Source organism: Lepus europaeus, chromosome 1 (assembly GCF_033115175.1).
Source record: "Lepus europaeus isolate LE1 chromosome 1, mLepTim1.pri, whole genome shotgun sequence".
In the NCBI taxonomy this organism is placed as follows: Eukaryota; Metazoa; Chordata; class Mammalia; order Lagomorpha; family Leporidae; genus Lepus; species Lepus europaeus.
In genome coordinates, this window is record NC_084827.1 from 65,927,970 (window position 1) to 65,948,823 (window position 20,854).

Consider the following 20,854-nt stretch of genomic DNA (forward strand, 5'->3'; position numbering starts at 1 on the left):
TCTAATCCATTCATCGGATTGTCTAGTTTATGTCCAGTGATTTAAAAGGCCACCTCTACCATAAATAAAACTCTACTTATTTACTTCTTCAGTCTTTTTCTGGACTGGACTATTCTATTCCAGTGTGCTTCCTATATATTAAAGAATCAGTGTCAAACTATTTTCATTAGTATTATTTTGATAATTTTTTTTTAGTATTTGGAACTTTTAATAGTTTATCAAAGGTAGGCTTTTAACAAAAGCATAATAAAAGAAACTTACATTTATATAGTTTGCATTGATGTAGTCTTCACTACCTTTTAAAATAACCCGTGTAGCATCATCTGAAAAATTTTAAAAGAACAATGTTTTAATAAAGTTATGTTAAAAAGGTTAAACTCAACAAAAGATGACAGATACTTACAAGGCGAAATATCTCTGTATCTATTTTTGGAAATGTTCTGAGGTAATTTGGCACAACACATTGTCATTCCAGGTTTTTTCCGATATAGTTGCTAAAAAAAGAAAACAAACTATCAGCAATTTGTTTTGTTTTTCAGGCTTGTTTTGACACTAACAGGAAACAGTTTTTTTCCTTTGAATACCTTATCTATACATCAATGTACCTGAGGCTAAGATAGTATTAAAAAAGACTTGCAAAGATGAATTCCATAGTTTCTGATATGAATTACATATCATATTTTGAAAAATGATAAAACAAAGTGAAAACAATTTCACTTCCTGTAGAAGTATCCAAAGTTGTGAACAGCAAGTCTGCAGGAAGTAATCTGGCTTTCATGTGGCTTGGAGGTGTTCACAGAATAAGAGCAAAGAACTTTTTAAAGGAAAATCAGATGTCGCTGGTGCTGCAGTACAGCAGGTTAAACTGGTGCCTGGGGCATCAGCATCCCATATGGGCACTGGTTCAAGTCCCAGCTGCTTCACTTCCTATCCATCTCCCTACAAATATGCCTGGGAAATAGCAGAAGATGGCCCAAGTACTTGAGCCCCTGAATCCATGTGCGAGATCTGGAAGAAGACCTACTGTGCCATTTGGGGATTGAACCAGCAGACAGAAGATCTCTCTTTCCCTTTCTTTCTGTAACTCTTCCAAATACATAAATAAATCTTTAAAAAAAGGAAATCAGACGTATGCCTTGAATACTTTGTAATGAAAATACTTACATATAATATATATTTCAGAGCAACAAACATTAATGATGCCCATTAAAAAGCATCCAGTTTCACTAAACTAAACAAATTAAGTAAACACAATCTAAATAAAGCATTTCAAATTCACTGAATACTTTTTGGTCAAAATACAGATTGGAAGTATTCTAGAAATATCTAATTCTTCCAATATAATGATTTATCTGACAATTTTGTTTTTTCCAGTTTTGGAAACTACACTAGCCAAAATCTGAGAAAGATTACAGACAACAAAGTGTACATCAAGACTCTGAAGTTTAAAATAGCCTATCCTTGTTTATTCCCTTTAATAAAAACAACTATTTAAATAGAAAAAAATTTAGTTTGATGACAAACATTTAAAATTTCTTAATCTCCTTTTTAAACATTTATTGATATAATCACAGTATTTTGGGAGCAATTTCAGAAACTGCATTTTAGAGCTCTTTATTTCAAACTTCTCAGTATATCATGGAAGTTTATACATCATAATGGACAGATCAGGCAGTTGAGAAACCATGAAAGTAACTGGAGAAAACAAAGGCAGATCCCATCTCTACTTACATCAAACTGTGTCAGGACTGTTCCAGTGATAAGCCCCTCAGCCAGCTGCAGCATTGACTCCCGTAGGGAATGGTCATCCTGATGGACACTATCCAGTGGGGCTTTCTCAGGAATGTACTGGAAGTCTGGTTCATTTTCCAGCTTTTCTTCCACTACATCATATACAGCTAAAATAAAACACAAACATGGAAATCTTAATGGAATTCATAGTAGGAATTTGCCAGATACATTCATTAATTCTGTCTTAGAATGAAAAACTCATTTATAACTGCACCAGATCATAGTCTGGGTGTACCATGTAGGGACAGAGAGACAGGCTGTGGAGCTGAAGGACTCTGCTGTACCTCTGGGGAAAAGAAAGTTCTTGACCACATGGCTGGAACTGTCTATAATGTCTCTCTACAGAGACATTAAGAAAAAGAGGAGCTGCTCAAAGTCAGCTCTGAGTAAAACTGCCCTTAATTTGCTTGATCTGGAGCAAGAGCACTAACAGAGCTTATAAACTGAATGACTAAATATGATAAATTAGAAATAAATTGAATAATGCTATATAAAACATGCTCTGGCCTCTTTACTTGACATGTCTACAAACTTATCTAGGAGGCCAGATTTCAAATGAGAATTCTATGCCAGAATTCATAGTGTAAGGAAAGTCAGACCCTTGATCCGTAGCCCATCTTTTATTTATTTATTTTTGTTGATTGATTAGGAAAAAAAAAAAAAAAAAGGAGTCTGGAACTCCATCTGGGGAGGGGCCCAAGCCCAAGTACTTTGGGGCATCATCGGTTGCCTTGCCAGGCTCATTAGCAGAGAGCTGGATCAGAGGCAGGTCAGCTGGGACTTAAACTGGCACTCAGATATGGGCTGTCAACATCATAACTGGTGGCCTAATCCACTGTGCCATGAAGTCAGTCCCCAATTCTTTTCAGCTCCCATCTTTTTTTTTTTTTTTTTTTTTTTGGTTACAGGCAGAGTGGACAGTGAGAGAGAGAGAGACAGAGAGAAAGGTCTTCCTTTTGCTGTTGGTTCACCCTCCAATCAATGGCTGCTGTGGCTGGCGCGCTGCTGCCGGTGCACCGTGCTGATCCGAAGGCAGGAGCCAGGTGCTTCTCCTGGTCTCCCACGGGGTGCAGGGCCCAAGCACTTGGGCCACCCTCCACTGTACTCCCGGGCCATAGCAGAGAGCTGGCCTGGAAGAGGGGCAACTGGGACAGAATCCGGCGCCCCGACCGGGACTAGAACCCAGTGTGCCGGCGCCGCAGGTGGAGGATTTCAACTCCCATCTTTAACACGAGAATTTTAAACATATATGCATGCATCCTAGTCCAAATGTGAACCCAATGTTTATTCCTCTTGTGTGAACTGCTGCCTCTTAGCTACTCTCCTGGCCTAGGGAATGCATAATAACCTGATCCATCCTTGGGAGAAGGGACCTGTGGAAAATGCCCACACAGGACTAAGAGGTGGGCTCAGGGCTATGTGGATAGAAAACCTGAGGGTTATCTAAGAGGTCTGGCTCCTCCTCAGATATGTATGTATTTTAGAGAAAAATAAATTTCTGAAATGAAGGACCAAAGACAAAAAAGTATAACGTTTTGTTAATGTTTTGTTGAAGAAAAAGAAATAGCAGATATTGATTATAACATAACTTCAGGAAGATTTTTGTAAGAGGTAGGCCCTAGATGAGTTCCTCTCCTAATTTTAAGCACAAACAAGGAAATCTGGAATTGCAAAAAGGTCAGGCCTTTGCTGTCATATGGACTTCTGCACATTCCAGCTCAATAGTGGTCATGAACCTGGGTGGTAAAAGTTGAATGCTGCCCAAGTGGCTTCAACACTAAATGAGGATAAATTATCCATCATGCTGGACGGCTATGAGAATTAAATACGCATATACAAGAAAGGCATGGGTGCACAGAAAGCTTTTAATACTTACTAGCTATTATTTTTTTTAAAGCTGTTTTGAGTCTACTACCAAGAGAAAATAAGTAAATAAAATTGAGAGAAATTACTTTTGGTATAAAATTTAAGTTGCTTTCCATGAAAGAAAATATCTAGTACTGAATGAATCACCTCAGTATCAGGTCTAAAGAAGAAGTTCCTTGCAAAGTTAAAATAGAATGTTCTGTATAGTTTTTCAATCTTTCTAGAGAGTCTAGAGATCACGAGTGGAGAAGAACACAGAGTAAAGAAGATAAAATGAAAATGCCTGTTTATACCCAAGAGACAAAAAAAGAGTTTTTTGTTTGATTGTAAATATAAAAAGAAACTTTCTTTAAAATTTTTCTGAGTTGGGTGTGGTGGGCAATAGGTAGAATTTGAATTACATTTTACTTTCTCTGGCATTTAATGAGTGATAACATGACATTAGCCATTAATTAGTCCAGTTAAAACTATAGTTAACAGTAAACCGTCCACACTGAGACTAGAAGAATATGTCCAACACTAGCATACCGGCATTTTTTCTTAGAGAAGACTTACAGTGTTGAGGGAATGTGAAAATTATGCCACATGATCATGGTTGAAGGCTCTGGGACCCTCAAACTCAAAAAGGGAGGATGGCTTCTAGTAAAACTAGGTGTTGTCGAGCATCTGAAGGAAGAGGGGTTAACCTTATTCTGCATAGCACAGAGATAAGGAATTAGGAACAAAAGGCCTGAGCAAATATGGAGTTTCAGTTCAACTAATCGCTGGAACTGGGGTGAACTGCTCCAGGTGCCCCTGGGTGTTTGTTGGCAGGATGCTCTTGAGGTGCTGTGGAGGAAACTGAGGCAATCAGCAAAGAAGCTAGAGCTTTAATGTTTCTCCAAACCTATGACTCTTTGCCAGTGAATTATCAAGTCAGCTGTTCAGACACGACAGGACAAGTGGTGACACAATCAGGCAAGTGGACATCATCTACTGAAAACATAGGTAGGATTTTTTCTTTTTTAAAGATTTATTTATTCATTTGAAAGTCGGAGTTACACAGAGAGAAGAGAGGCAGAGAGAGAGAGAGAGAGAGAGAGAGAGAGAGATATCTTCCATCTGCTAGTTCACTCCCCAATTGGCCACAACGGCCAGAGCTGCACCGATTCAAGGTAGAAGCCAGGAGCTTCTTCTGGGTCTCCCATGTGGGTGCAGGGGTTCAAGGACTTGGGCCATCTTCTACTGCTTTCCCAAGCCACAGCAGAGAGCTGGATTGGAAGTAGAGCAGCCGGGACTCGAACCGGCGCCCACATGGGATGCCAGCACTCCAGGCGGTGGCTTTACCTGCTATGCCACAGCGCTGGCCCCCATAGGTAGGATTTTTAAAAAGCTGCTGTAACTACAGCTTATTATGAAGTGCTCTAGAAGTGGAATAGAATTCAAATTTGACTCACTCATTCAACAAGTTATCTTATTACGGCTTGGAGCAACAGGGGGAAGAGGAAGGCCATTTTAGCGAAGCAGTCAGGAGAGAAGAAAAGCCCTGTGAGGATGAGCTTTTAGCAGGGACCTAAATGAAGTGCGGGTGTAAGTCACATGAGAATCAAAAAGAATGTGCCAGATGGAGGAAGTAGCAAGTACGAAGACTGTGAAGTAGGTAAGACTGGAACATTTGAGGAACACCAACAAAGTCAATATAAAATGGAGGAGAGAGCAAAGCTGAGTGGAAGGAAAGGAGATCAAGAATGTAGGATTCATTCTACATGTGAATGGAAGTAATTTTGCTTTGAACAGAAAACTGCCATGACTTATATTTAAAAATACATTTTGCAATGTCCAATCAGGGTAAATGTATTTGTCCTTTATAGCATTCAACATTTTTGAAGTAGAAACATCCAAAATACTATCTTCAAGTTTTTTTGTTAAGAGAAAAATATACATTGTCTATCGTCACTGCATTGTGCAGAACCCCAGCGCTTCTTACTACTATGTGTAACCTAGTACTCATCAATCAATCTTCAGACCTCCCTTCCCAACTTCCCTCCCAAGCATCTGGTAACTACCATTAAATTTTTAACTTCTATGAGATTACCTTTTTTTTTTTTAGACTCCACATGTGAGTGAGATCATGTGATATTTATCTTAAAGAATTATTTATTTGTGGGCAATCCCAGCAGTTAACCTGGCTGCTGGCAGGCAGTGGGATGCCTAGGCACATTTCTCCCCACTCCCACCTTCTGCCAATCAGGTAAACTGCTCCCAAGTGTGGTCCAGGCCCACCTGGAAAGCTACCTTCAAGTTGACTGCAGAGGCATATTGGTGCCAGTGTCGGATCTGTCCTATAGTTAGTGTTCCCCTGAGTTAGTTACACTCCTTCTCTCTGTCCTTTAAAAGGCAGACATGGCTGTGAATAAAGTCAGACATGTTCACTGAAACTTGTTTCTGGTGCTCCTTGTGGGAAGGACACTGTCACCCTACTCTCCCCGACAGTGTGGTTTTGCAGGTCAAGCCACATTTATTTATTTGAGAGTCAGAGTAACCGTGGGACAGAGAATCTTCCACCCACTGGTTCATTTCCCAAATGGCTACAAAGGTTGGGGTCAGGCAAGGCGAAAGCCAGGAGTCTGGAACTTCATCTGGGTCTCCCACATGGGTAGCAGGGTCCCAAGTGCTTGGGCCATCTTCTGCTGCTTTCCCAGCAGCATTAGCAGGATTGGAAGCAGAAGCCACGAAGCCTGCTTGATATTCATTTCTGTGCCTGGCTTCTTTTTTTAAAAAAATTTTTTTAAAGATTTTATTTATTTATTTTAGAGGTAGAGTTAACAAACAGTGAGAGGAAGAGATAGCAAGAAAGGTCTTCCTTCCATTGGTTCACTCCCCAAATGGCCGCAACAGCCAGAGCTGCACCAATCTGAAGCCAGGAGCCAGGAGCCAGGAGCTTCTTCCAGGTCTCCCTCACAGGTGCAGGGGCCAAAGCACTTGTACCACCTTCTACTGCTTTCCCAAGCCATAGCAGAGAGCTGGACTGCAAGAGGAACAGCCGGAACTAGAACTGGCACCCATTCGGGATGCCGGCGCTGCGGCCAGAGGATTAACCTACTGCGCCATGGCGCTGGCCCCTTGGCTTATTTCTTGTAATAAAATAAACTCCAGTTCCAACCATGTTTTTGCAAATGAGAACATTCCATACTTTTTATGGCCAAGTAATTCAATTTGTGTGAATGTACCATATTTTCTTTATGTCGTCATTAGCAGATGGACACTTAGTTGTTTCCATTACGCTGCAATTAACATGTTGAGTGCAGTTGTCTTTTCGCCAGATGGATTTCATTTCCTTTGATAATGACTTAACATTTTGTTTTTAAAAATTTTTTTAATTTTAATTTTTTAAAAAAGATTTATTTATTTACTTGAAAGTTTCACAGAGAGAGAAGGAGAGGCAGAGAGAGAGAGGTCTTCCATCCGCTGGTTCACTCCCCAATTGGCTGCAACGGCTACAGCTGTGCCAACCTGAAGCCAGGAGCCAGGAGCTGCTGTTGCGAGAGGAGGGGGAGTGGATCTGGGAGCAGCTTGCGCGGCCACCACAGCTCCCCTCCCCAGCAAGAGGACTGTTGGGAACCAGATGGAGAGGGACCAGGGAGCAGTCTCCCACACTGGTGCAGGGGCTCAAAGACTTGGGTCATCTTCTACTGCTTTCCCAGTTCAGCTAGAGAGCTGTATCAGAAGTGGAGCAGCCGGGACTCGAATAGGCACCCATCTGGGATGCCGACACTGCAGGCAGCGGCTTTTACCCGCTATGCCATAGCGTTGGGCCCCAACTTAACATTTTAAAGGCTCACTCTGGGGCCGGCGCCGCGGCTCACTAGGCTAATCCTCTGCCTTGCGGCGCAAGGCACACCGGGTTCTAGTCCCGGTCGGGGCACCGATCCTGTCCCGGTTGCCCCTCTTCCAGGCCAGCTCTCTGCTGTGGCCAGGGAGTGCAGTGGAGAATGGCCCAAGTCCTTGGGCCCTGCACCCCATGAGAGACCAGGAGAAGCACCTGGCTCCTGCCATCGGATCAGCGCAGTGCGCCGGCCGCAGCGCGCCTACTGCGGCGGCCATTGGAGGGTGAACCAACGGCAAAAGGAAGACTTTTCTCTCTGTCTCTCACTGTCCACTCTGCCTGTCAAAAAAAAAAAAAAAAAAAAAAAAAAAAAAAAAAAAGGCTCACTCTGGCTCCTATTCATGAATTATAGCAACTACCCAGTGTTAGTGACATGGAGTACTTACCGTTAGGTCTCACAAGCAGCACGAGCTCCCCAGAATGTCTCTCACAGCTAGCTTTAATGAACAGGACCACCTGATCGTGAGTATGTTCTGCAATGTCTCGACCATTGATGAGTACAACTTGGTCCCCTTCATTCAATCGAGGGACACAGAGGTCAGCCTGTAATGTAATGCACGTAAGGTTTTAGAATTGCGTGCAGATTTCTGAAAGTACAGCACAGGGATTCATTCTCACAGACTCCACAGCTGCAGAACTAAAACAACACACAGAACAACATCTAGTCATTCATTCATCTGTTTTCAAGAAGCAGAAATCCAGCTTTCCCATGAAGGTACTATCGTTTTGTCCTTTCTTTATCTAAGAACTTGTTTCCTGATGATATACTATGTGCCCACACATACATGTAAGACTAATGATCACACAGATACAGGCAGCCCTCACTTTGCAAAGTCTAGATACAAATTTCAGTTATCATCAGGTCCCAACAACATGGTCAAATTTTAGTTTCCATGATGTATTAAGTGTGATAAACTTCATGAAGTACAAGCTTTGCAGCCAGTTCTTCAGTCCAAAAATCACTGCAAAACTGATCGACACACATGATGATCAGTTACTAATCACATCACTTCTTTCAAAGTCTATTAATGCTCTGTCGACGCACATCTGCTATTCACTTCATGCACAGACAGCAAAGTATATAGTTGTGTTCCTCCTTGTCTCCCAGTAGTAAGCTCATATAAAAATGGATACTCTTAAGAGGGAAATGACTAAAAAAGATGAAAGTGCAGCAAATAAAAAGTGATTAACCTCAGAAGTGAAGTTTGAATTAAACAGAGATTTGGAGAAGAAATAAGTGACCATGGAAATATGGATCTTACTGCTCAAGAGACTCCAGATATGCAAACAAAGTTATGAAAACTGCAGAACATTTCACAACATTGAGAGTCCAAGGACGAAATGTGAGAAGTCGATCCAAACTTACAGAGTACTATGACAATTTGCTAAGGCAAGATAAGACATTACTTTGTATAGTGAGTTATAAAACATGCAAGAAGCAAGTACTATTTAAACTGCCCACGATGTTTTCACAAATAAAACAATTATTAATGTTTCTAATATTTTAGATTAGAGGATACTAAATCAATATTAGTTTTATTCTTTTTTCTACTTTTCTATACCTTTATAACAGACAGGAACAAAGATTTTAATGTTGAAAAAAATTTAAGTCATAGGAACAACTCTAATTTTTCCAATTGATCATTAAAGTCATTGTATGGTTTCATCTTGCATGGTCATTTTTATGGTCCTGTACTACTATGCAAAGTGAGGACTGCCTGTTTACAAACTAGTGATTAAGGTAAAAGATATAAAAGGAACAGAAATACAGACAGCATGTTCTGGGGGCATAGCAATGAAAACAGTCAAGTTTGATGAATGAAAAGCCAGGTAGAGAAAGAAATAATCGGGCCGAATCTTATAAAAAGAAGGAACATCTGTGATAGAGGCATGACGATATGGAGGCAAAACCACTCAGTCATTATAAACACAACTCAACAAAATCCAAGAAGGTAGCGTCATTAGCGGAAAGAGCACTGGTCCATACAAGTCACATTATTCTCTACCGCTTATGAAATGTGTGATTTTAGACATCTGAAACTCTGAAAAAGCAGCAGTTATTTGCTCTGGTTATTTCATAGATTTGTTATGAAGACAAAGATGAGATATTCAATCCAAGGCTTTAAAATCTGAAATATTCATATTTAAGATTATGCCGATTCTCCTGAGTGGTTTTTCCCCTCAACATCTGTAGTGAAGTAGATGACAGACACCTGAACACTCACTATATTTAGTATCAGTGTGATGCTTCTGTGTACCAATTTGGTTGCCAATTTTTGTGAATGTCTTTGCAACAACAAAGTGAAGTGAACTGGGAGCTAATGATACTAGCAGAAATTGAATGGAGTGTATGGAGCAGAAAGAGCCTCCCACATTACTTTGTGGAGTATAATTGGTAATAGTAGAAAAGAAGAAGTATTAGAGAGCAGAGTGATGCATCTCTCTCGCTGTATCCACTACCAATAAAGGGAATTCCTTTATATTTAATCTGCATTTTGTCAGCTATATTATAACTTTCTATTTGTGTTTCATTCTAATCTGGAAAGTCTAGATAAACTCTATAATTTGGTTGGAGCAACAGCTACTGGCTAAAGGATTATCAGATGGGAAGAACTACACAATTTTGTGAATCATTTTGTTTCAAAAGGTATCCAACACATACACACAAACATGAAAATATTTGGAATCCTGTCCCTTTCCCATAATCACTCAAAATATGGTTTCCAATTGGAAGACTGTGGTAGCCTCCAAATCAATAAAAATTAAAATGATAAAATGCTATTGTCTTAAAGTGCTCAATGCAGCCAATATTAATGGGAATGTATAGCTCCATGAAGTAGAAGAGAAAAATCACTACTAACTTCTATATCTTCAGAAGAGAATTTAGAGTTAGAGAACACAGTTTGGGAGTGATCCTGTCTGTACAATGTTCCCTGTACACCCTTGACTTAATTCAAAAATATAATCACTTCTCAGAAGAACCACTATTACAGCTGCCATTAAAACAAAATATTGCTTTTTCTAATATAACAGCAATGCATGCTGTCATGATTTAGATAATTAAATATGGACTATAAAAGTGATAAATATCAGTAATCCCATTTCCCATACAGAACACTATTAATACCTTTTTTTTTTTTTTTTGACAGGCAGAGTTAGACAATGAGAGAAAGAGACAGAGAGAAAGGGCTTCCTTCCGTTGGTTCACTCCCCAAATGGCGCTGCAGCCAGCGCGCTGTGCCGATCCAAAGCCAAGAGCCAGGTGCTTCCTCCTGGTCTCGCATGTGGGTGCAGGGCCCAAGCACTTGGGCCATCCTCCACTGCCTTCCCCAGGCCACAGCAGAGAGCTGGACTGGAAGAGGAGCAACTGGGACAGAATCCGGCGCCCCGACCGGGACTAGAATCCGGTGTGCCAGCACTGCTGGCGGAGGATTAGCCAAGTGAGCCGTGGCGCCAGCCAATACTTTTTAATATATACTAGACTTCCTCTATGTACACAATTTATGTTTTTAAAAAACAGAATCAAATATATGTGGGGTAACATGGATTTTTCCATAACACCGTTTTGTGGACATAATCTCAGATTTGTGTAGACATAAACTATCACCTCGACAGGTGTAAAGCAACGCATGCTTTATTCCAGTAAGTCCAATGATGCAAACAGGTTTTTTTCTTTAAACTGTGATAAGCCATACCATGATGAACATTTTGTGTAAGTATTCTTTGTTTTCTGGTCCAATTATTTCATTAGAGGCCATGCTGAAAAGTGGAATTATCAGAAAATAATTCACAAAGTCATGTTTTCCTTCCTATCTGACATTCACAGTTGATTTGAGGCAATGACTTTCAACATTTTAGTTACCTCTTTTTGTCTCTACCTCTGTACCTTGAAATAACATCTCCCTTTTGTTTTCCTTTTCTATTTTAGGCATTATCTACTAATTTTTTCCATGACAGAATTCAGCAATCTCTCATTTTCTCATGTCCTAAACATACACATATAACCCCTAAATATATGTTAAATAATTGTGGATTATCTCTCCCAATTTTGTCTGCACTTTTCTTTGTTATTTATTCATTTTAAAGATTATTTGAAGAAAAAAAAAAAGATTATTTGAAGAGAGAGAGAGAAAGAAAGAGTGAGCCTTCAGTTGTTTATTCGCCAAAGTCAACACCAGCTAAAGCCAGGCCAGGTTGGAACCAGGAACCAGCAACTCCATCTGGGTCATCAACATGGGTAGAACGGACCCAAGTACTTGAGCCATCATCTGCTGCCTCTCAGGGTGTGCACTAGCAGGAAGCTGGATCAGAAGCAGAGGTGGGAATTGATAGCAGGCACTATCATATGGGATGTGGGCATTCTAAGTGGTGGCTTAACCTGCTATGCCAAAATGCCTGCTCTATTTAAAAAATTTACTTGAGAGGCAGACAGACTGAGAGAGACACATAAAAATCTTTCATCTGTTAGTTCACTTCTCAGACGCCACAACTTCCTGGGATGGACCAGATTGAAGTCAAGAGTGAGAAGCATTTGGGCTCTCTTTCACTGCTTTTCCTAGGCCATTAGCAGAGAGTTGGATTGGAAGTGGAGCAGCCGGGACATGAACCAGTGCCCCTATGGGACACTGGTATTGCAGGTAGCAACTTAATTCTCAGCACCACGTTGGCTCTGAAAGGAGTAATTTTATATATATATATAAATTATATATAAATATGTATGTATTTTATATATCCCTGGTTCCACTCTTGAAGCACAACTGAAATTTCTGAAACAAGAATATCTCATCTAAGCTGGATCTATTTAGGGATTATTTTTCATGAGTTTAGAATCTATTTTTTATTTATTTGAGAGGCATAGAGAAAAGGAGCATAAGCAAGAGTGAGCAAGCTCACCCTCTGGTTCACTCCACAGATGCCTGCAATTGCTGGGGCTGAAGCTGGAAGCTAGGAACTCAATCCAGGTGTTCCCCATGGGTGGCAGGGACCCAAGTATTTGAGCCATTAACACTGCCTCCCAGAGTTTGCATTATCAGTAAGTTTGAGTTGGGAGTCGAGCTGGGTGTTAAACCCAGGCACTCCAATATGGGATGCAGGTATCTTTTTTTTTTTTTTAAATTTATTTTATTTGAAAGCTGGAGTTATACAGAGTTACAGAGATAAAAAGAGAGAGAAGAGAGAGAGAAAAGAGAAGGAGAGAGGGAGAGAGGAAGGGGGTGGGAGGGATGGAGAATGAGCAAGAGCAAGAGTGAGAGATCTTCCATCTGCTGGTTCACTCCCCAAATGGCTGCAATGGCCAGGACTGAACCAGGTTAAAGCCAGGAGCCAGGAGCTTCATCCAGGTCTCCCATGTGGATGGCAGGGGCCCAAGGACTTGAGCCATCTTCTGCTGCTTTTCCCAGGCCATGAGCAGGGAGCTGGGTTGGAAGTGGAGCAGCCGGGACACAAACCAGTATCAATATGGGATGCTGGCAATGCAGGTGGCAGCTTTACCTGCAACACCACAATGCTGGTTCCATGGCATCTTAACCGCTGGGCCAAACAGCCAACTCAGGAGTTTATAATTTAGACTGAAGGACTGGTTCAGTTGCTCTAGGTTACTGAGTTGGTAATATGTACATCTGGAAGTTATCAGTAGTTATATCCTACCAGACACTGAGGATCAAAATTGTGGTAGGTATTTAAACATCTATTGAGTGACAATTTGAACTGAGTGTGTGTGGTGATGATGTTATAGGACTTGGGTTGAAGCTGTTAACAAGTACACTTTATTTAGACTGCAATTTATCTGGAGTAGCTTGAGATGTAAAGTTGATTCAGTGTGCAAACTGGTGTGCACCAAAAGAGAACAGAACCATCACAAGAGAAGTGGAGTCGGGATGATAGTTAAAGTTCCTTCTAGATGTCTGAGTGTATTCCTGTCCTTGGATCTTGTGCAACACTCAATGGCTATCTGATAAATTTTGCATTTATTCTTATGCCAGGGGTATCCCATGAGTATCTGTTAAAATCAGAACCCAAACTACATATCGTGATATCCTTTATCAATCTTGATAATGATTTTCAAATCAACTTCGAGGTTGCTACAAAGTAACAATAACAAAAAACCAAATCAGGTAGCCTCTTTTTCTCAGACTGCTGGTTCACATAGTTAAATGAAAAAGGGTGCTTAGAGACCATTCAGAAATAAAATAAAAATGAAGTTAGCTGATTGGAAAACAATGTAAATGGGAATTTGAAAGCAGTATTTGCTACCTATAACAGCAATAATGATAATGCACCCACAATTAATTGTCCTATTTTGAACAGAAACTTCCTAATTGTTGAAGCTGAATGATGAGTAACAGGGGTACATGGTTACGTATAATGTTTTCTTCAGTTTTGTTTTCAATGTTCATAGTTTCAAAAATTGTTCCGAGACTATCATTTCTATTTAAAATAAAATTTCTAAAGACAAAGCAGGCAAATGCAAAGTACTGAACTTCAGTTTTCCTAATTGAAACACTAAATCAGCAAACACTACCCCCCCATATACCTCTGTCTATATTTTGTTTTTGGAGATTATTCTGACCGAAGCTGTTAACATTTTGGAAGCAGTCTTAGTCTTAACTAAGACTTATAACTTATAACTTCTTCATAAAAGCAAGGATTTAAAAATGTCTTGTGAAACAAAGATTAAAAATTAACTTTACAGCAAGTTAAGAGATTCAGCCAACATTTGATATTTGATAAAAGAAATGATTAATTTTTTCTTATCTTTAAACTAATAAAAATAATTTTTAAAAAGTACATACTTTTAAAAACAGAGGGTGGGGGGGTTAGGCATTTGGCACAGCAGTTAAGATGCTATTTGGGATGCCTGCATTCCATTTCAGATTGTCTGGTTGGAGACCCAGCTCTGCTTCCAAACCAACATTTGGCTAACGTGCACCCTGGGAGTCAGCACATGATGGCTCAAATACTTGGGTCCCTGCCATCCATGTGGGAAACCCAGATGAAGTTCCTGGCTCCTGACTTTGGCCTAACCAGTTCTGGCTGTAGTGAGCATTTAGGGAGTGGACAAGTGGATGGAAGATATAAATAAATAAAGAGAATACAGTTATAAAAAAGCCAACAATGCAAGATTTACTTGAAAAATTAAAATAACTTACAGGTGTTCCTGGTGCTACTCGGGACACAATCACAGGCATTTTCTGATCATAACCTCCCTTAAAAAGAGAACAAGTCAAATATTACTGAAGTGAGAAGATATTAATTTAAAATCCAAATACAACATAAATTCTAGATTACCTTTACATTGAATCCAAACCTTCCATTTTCATCAGGTTTCATTCTGATGAGAACAAGATTATCATGTGGAATACCACCATTCGGCTTAAAAAGATAAAAAGTAAGTAACATTATTTTCTTCATTTATAATCTATCCTTAATATATATAAAGTGTACCTTTTATATGCTTCTGTCATGTATACTATGTAGATAACCATAATTCCAATCAAAATATTGGTTCAGGAAAGTAAATTTTTTGACAGGACCAGGTCTGTCTTTGTTAATCACAGTATCTCTAGAACCTTGGCTCAAAGCTTCAGACATCACAGGTGCTCATAGTACTAGACAAATTCAAATGATATTTCCTCTGCTTGATACGTGTACTTCTGAAAAACTGCTTTAAGACAGATAATTCATATACCATATACATTACCCATTTAAAATCTATTAATTTCAGAATATTTCTACTACAGTCACAGAGTTGCACAAGTATCACTACCATCTAATAATTTTAGAATACTTTCATCAACCCAAAAGAAACCTTGCATCCATGAGCACCATTCGCCATTCCCTCCTGCTCCCATTCTCTGAACCCTAGTCAACCTGTACTATACTTCCGGTCTCTATAGGTGTGACTATTCTGAACACTTCACATGAGAAACCATGTAACACCTGGCTATTTGTTATTAGCTTCTTTCATGCAGTATGCTTGATGCTTATTCTTTGAAGGGAACCATCTAATTCTATACCATAAGATGCGGGTCAGAGATGATCTCTCTTAGGAATCTTCCCCTTAGTCCCAGAGCAGAATTAGTTATATATTCTGTGAATTCCCTATAAACACTTTAATTAGATAAGTTATCATATTGCTCTCAAACTGTATTTCTAATTTCTCTAGACCCCACTCCTTCTCCCATACCCAGGGACAGTGCCAACAATTCTCTTACTTCAGTATCCATTTTCCCATTCTTCTGGGAAATACTCTCACCTTTCTGATTTAATGAAAGAACTCAAGATGGAGCAAGACAGTGGCTACGCAAGCTGCTGCAGTGTCCATCTCCCCTCAGGGACACCAATTCACACAGCAATCTGAACACCAAGCCACCTTTACGAGAACTGCTGAAGCCATGTGAGAGACCACAGTGGCTCATTTTAGTTAACAGAATGGAAGAAAGCAAGAAGGCAAGAATTGTTAATATCACCCCTCCCTCCCTCAGCTAAGAGGAGCTCAGTGTGGAGAGAGACACTTCCTACTTGAGAGAGGGGAAGGGAACTGAAATGCAGTGCCAGGCCCACCACAGTGAAATTCAGAATTGGACAGGGCCATATGGCCCCTGCCTCTAGGCCTGCACCTCCACAGGCAGGGACCTCTGCCACCCAACCCCAACCACTGGCAGAAAGCAGAGCAAGACTCCAGCTGTGTAAAGTGGGCAGGAGAGTCTTGGTTAGGACTCTGCCTTGGTGCTCAGAGCCAGGCCTGCCGCTGCCCTGAGATCTAGCACCTGATAAAGCCCACAGGCCTCCACCCCAGGGCTGGCACTCCTACACAGCACCTCTTGACCTGGCTGTGGCTCAGATGGAGGCCTGTGCTGTGGTGGGAAGTGCTCAGTCTGGTGTGTATCACTGCTAGCCTCAGGCGGGCCTGGTGTGCACTCTCAAAACTTCATGGGGCCCAGTGATTGTGATACCAGGTGTGACTCAGCCTACTGCCAATTTGGGTGGTGCAGGGGCTGCTCGTATAACCCTCCTCCGTCCTGGGAAGGCACCAAAGAACCACAGGAATATGTCCTGGGACTCACACTGGCCCAGTAAAGCCTAAAGGTTCCTGCTGCTAGGACACTGCATGTGGATAAAGTCTCCAGACTTGCCCCAGTATCAGGCAAGAGGCCTGCGCTCTGCTGGGACAGACTTGTTTCAGTTTTTATCACCACCAGACACACCCCCAAGATTGCATTGGGCCTAATGACTGTGAGACCCAGGAGTGATTGATCTGGTACCTGCCTGGGTGGCTGTGAGGCTGCCTCTACCACCCCTCCTACAACCCAGTGCAGATAGTAAGGAGTGTTTTGGGACTCAGTGGCAGGCTGGGAAAATCCAATAATGAGCAGATGCTAACAGTTCCTGTTCCCAGGCTAATGCCTGCACATGGAGCCTCTGGACCTGCTCTGGTGTCAAGTGGAGTTCTGTGGCCCCAGCTCATTAGTCTTATACTTCAGCCAGTACCATGAGTGGCTGGTAGGAATGGCACTGGGGGTGAGTGCACCACAGCAGCAGACAGACCACAGCAGGGTAGGCTCTGGTCCCACCCCTAGCTGCACTGGTCGCCATGGGCTGTGAGCTCTGGTGGTAATCTAGCATCATGGCACTGGTAGCTGGAAGACCAGGAGTCTGGGCCTAGCCCAGCCTCACTTACAGGTTGTATGGAAGGACTACTCCCTTTAGGTATTTCCCTAGTTTATTTTAAACAACACAACAACTGCAGATTTGGGACAAATCTGATTTTGGGGGATACTCAGTATCATATTTATGTATTTTTTATTAATTTGTAAAGTCTTGTGATCTATAGTATGATCTACCCTGGAGAATATTCCATGTGCTGTTCAGAAGAATGCGCATTCTACAGCCACAGGATGAAGTATTCTGTGGATGTCTATTAGGCCCACCTGATCTATGGTGCAATATAACCATGCTATTTCTTTGTATACAAATGGCCAATAGATATATGAAAAAATGATCAAAATCTCCAGTCAGAAGAGAAATGTAAATTGAAAGTACAGTAAGATATTACCCCACTTCAGTAAGATTGGCTATTATCAAAAAGACAAAAGGGGGCAGGCCTGGAATTTAAGCAGATTGTCCTAGCAATTAAGCAGTGGCCTACACTGGAGTGCCTGGGGTTGACTCCTGGCTGAAGCTCCTGATTACTGCAGATGCAGATCCTGGATGGCAGCAGTGACGGCTCAGGTAGCTGGGCTCCCGCCACTCATGAGGGGACTTGGATTGAGTTCCTACTTCCTGGTTTTACACCAGCTAGAAATCTTGGTTAAGACATTTAGAGAATGAGCAAGTGGATGGGACCTCTTTTTCACTCACTTATAAAATAAAATAGATTAAAAAATAAAATAAAATAACATGACTAGAGCCTAGGGAGATTACTGATGCCATAAACAAGAGTGTCAAATTGTTAAGTCAACAACAGGAGTCACTGTGTACTTACATCTCATGTGGGATCTGTCCTTAATGTGTTGTCTAATGTGAAGTGATGCTATAACTAGTACTAAAACAGTATTTTTACACTTTGTGTTTCTGTGTGGGTGCAAACTGATGAAATCTTTACTTAGTATATAGTGAATTGATCTTCTGTATATAAAGATAATTGAAAATGAAAAAAAAACAACTCTGGTGTTAAATTGGAAATTGCATAGAAAATGAATTAATTTTTAAAAAAATATCATGTAGGATCTCTGTCTTTAATGAGCTGTACACTGTTATTTAATGCTATAACTAGTACTCCAACAGTATTTTTCATTTTGTGTTGCTATGTGGGGGCAAACTGTTGAAATCTTTGCTTAATATATACTGAACTGATCTTCTGTATATAAAGAGAATTGAAAATGAATCTTGATGTGAATGGAAGGGAAGAGGGAGCAGGAAAGGGGAGGGTTGCGGGTGGGAGGGAAGTTATGGGGGGGGGAAGCCATTGTAATCCATAAGCTGTACTTTGGAAATTTATATTCATTAAATAAAAGTTAAAAATAAAATAACAAAAGATAATAAAGGGTGGCTAGGATGTGAAGAAAAGGGAACCCTTGTACACTGTTGGTGGGAATGTAAATGAGTACAGCCATTGTGTAAAACAGCATGGAGGTTCCTTACAAAACTAAAAATAGGATTACCATGTGGTCCAGCAATCCTACTACTTGGTATGTATCGAAGAGAAATGAAGTGAATACTTTTTAAAAAAATTTGCACTCCCATGTTTATTCTAACACTATTCATAATAGTTAAGAAAAAGAGACAACTAGGTGTTGATCCATTGATGAATGAAGAAAGAAAATGATACATATACATAACAGAATACTACTCCGCCACAAAAGGGGCAAAAGCTCATCATCGGGAACATCATGAATGAAACTGGATCTCTTTTGTTAAGTAAAATAAGTCACATGGAGAAATGTTAAGTACCACATAATCTTTCACATGTGGTGTCTAATATAAAAGGTGATTTCATAGAAGTTAAAACTATAAAGGTGGTTGTCAGAGGCTGGGGAGCAACAGGGAGGGATGAGGACAGGTTGCTTAACAAGAACTTATGTATAGTTAAATAGGAGCAAGAGGTTTTGGGCTTCTTTTTGCACAGTAGGATGACTGCTGATACTGTTAGTGCACTGTATATTTCTCTATCAAAAAACTAGAAGTTAGGATTCTGAAAATTCTCCCTATAAAGAAATGTTAAATGTTTGAGTATACATATATATATATATATTTATTTATCTTAATTGTACATAATAAAATGCATACATGTACTGAAACTCCATAGGGTACTCCATAAATATGTACAATTTTTATCTGTTAAGAGTTTTTAAATTAAAAAAACAAAAACTAAAACTCTTTCTAGGCTCTACTTCATCATCAGCTACTGCCCCAACCAGCTCCTTTTTGTTGCTAAAAAAGAGCTGCCCACACTTCCTGTCTCTATTTTCTCAGTCCCATCCTCCCAGTCCAAGTTTTCATCCACACGACTCCACTAAAACTGTTCTCATTAAAGACAACAAAGATTTTCACATTCGTCAGTCTAGTATTTAATTCTTGTCCTTGTTAGACTTGACTTACCAGTAACATCTGACAAAGTTGGTCACTCCCTCTTTGACCCCTTATACTAGGCAGCTGTCGAGTTTTCTTCTACCTTGCTGCCTACATATTGTCCATCTCCTTTGCTACGTTCTGTCAGTCCCCTCATTTTTACAATTTAGAGGACCAAAGCTCAATTCCTAGAGCCTCTTATTTACAGAACTACATTCCACTCCTTGGTGATTTCTTCCAATATTGTGTTTCTTTCATAGCATTGGCATGCCATCAACTCTGACTGTCACAACTCTAGTTCAGACTTCTCCCTTCACCTCCAGAGTCATATATTCAACATTTTCCATCTCCAGATGGATTCCCAATAGGCATCTCAAACTTAATGTATCCCCAAATAAATTCCTGCTATTCCACCCATACTTGTTCCAACTGTGGCCTTTCACATCTCAGTAAATACCAAGTTGATCCTTCTAAGCTGCTCAGGCTAAAAACACTGCCATTTTCCTTGATTTCTCCTTTCTTCTTGTACTTTATAACTGATCTGCTGGCATATCATGCCAGCGTTACTTCAAAACTATATCCAGAATCTAGCCAAATCTCAGGCCTTGCACTGCCTCACCATGGTCCACATCACCATTACTTGCAATGTAATATCGCAATACTTCACAACCAGTATCTCTACTTCTGCCTTGCCTTCAGTATATTTTCAACACAAAATCAGAGTGATATAGTTAAAACTTAAGTGACATCACATTATTTCTCTCCTCAGATAGGTCCATTTGCTTCCTATCTCACTTAGAGTTTAAAACCAAATTCCTCATCATAGAAGGAATTAAGGGTCTAGCCTATCTCCTCCTCATTTTCTCATTTTTGTCTAGCCAAACTGATTCCCTTGCTGTTCCTTGACGATGTAAGTCATACTCCTGCTACTATGGTTTGAGTGTGTTCTTCCATGAGTCATCATATATTAATGGTATTTGGAAGCAGTGCCTTTGGGAGACATAAGGATCAGACAAGGTCGTAAGGGTGGACCCCCATAATGGCAGTAGTCACTTCACAAGAAACGGAAGAGAGACTGGAGCTGCCAGTTGCTCTGTCACTACAGATGCCTTCCACCATGTCATGATGCTGCAAGCAGGCCCTGACCAGATGCCAGCCTCACGCTCTTGGACTAGCCAGCCTCAACACCACGAGCGAAATAAACCTGTACTCTCTATAAGTTACCCAGTCTGAGTTGTTGGATTACATCCACAGAAAACAGAC

General features: G+C 40.5%; 1 protein-coding gene across 3 annotated transcripts in view; it reads right to left on the reverse strand.

Moving 5' to 3' along the window:
* PTPN4 (protein tyrosine phosphatase non-receptor type 4) overlaps nucleotides 1–20,854 on the reverse strand; it is a 193,787-nt gene that overhangs the window by 17,876 nt on the left and 155,057 nt on the right. For all 3 annotated transcript variants that reach the window (XM_062184611.1, XM_062184543.1, XM_062184597.1), the window contains 6 exons: nucleotides 14,810–14,893; nucleotides 14,671–14,727; nucleotides 7,909–8,065; nucleotides 1,732–1,898; nucleotides 404–494; nucleotides 262–323 (listed from right to left, as the gene is read on the reverse strand). In XM_062184611.1, the coding sequence (XP_062040595.1) occupies nucleotides 262–323; nucleotides 404–494; nucleotides 1,732–1,898; nucleotides 7,909–8,065; nucleotides 14,671–14,727; nucleotides 14,810–14,893 (618 nt within the window). The remainder of the gene's footprint in view (nucleotides 1–261; nucleotides 324–403; nucleotides 495–1,731; nucleotides 1,899–7,908; nucleotides 8,066–14,670; nucleotides 14,728–14,809; nucleotides 14,894–20,854) is intronic.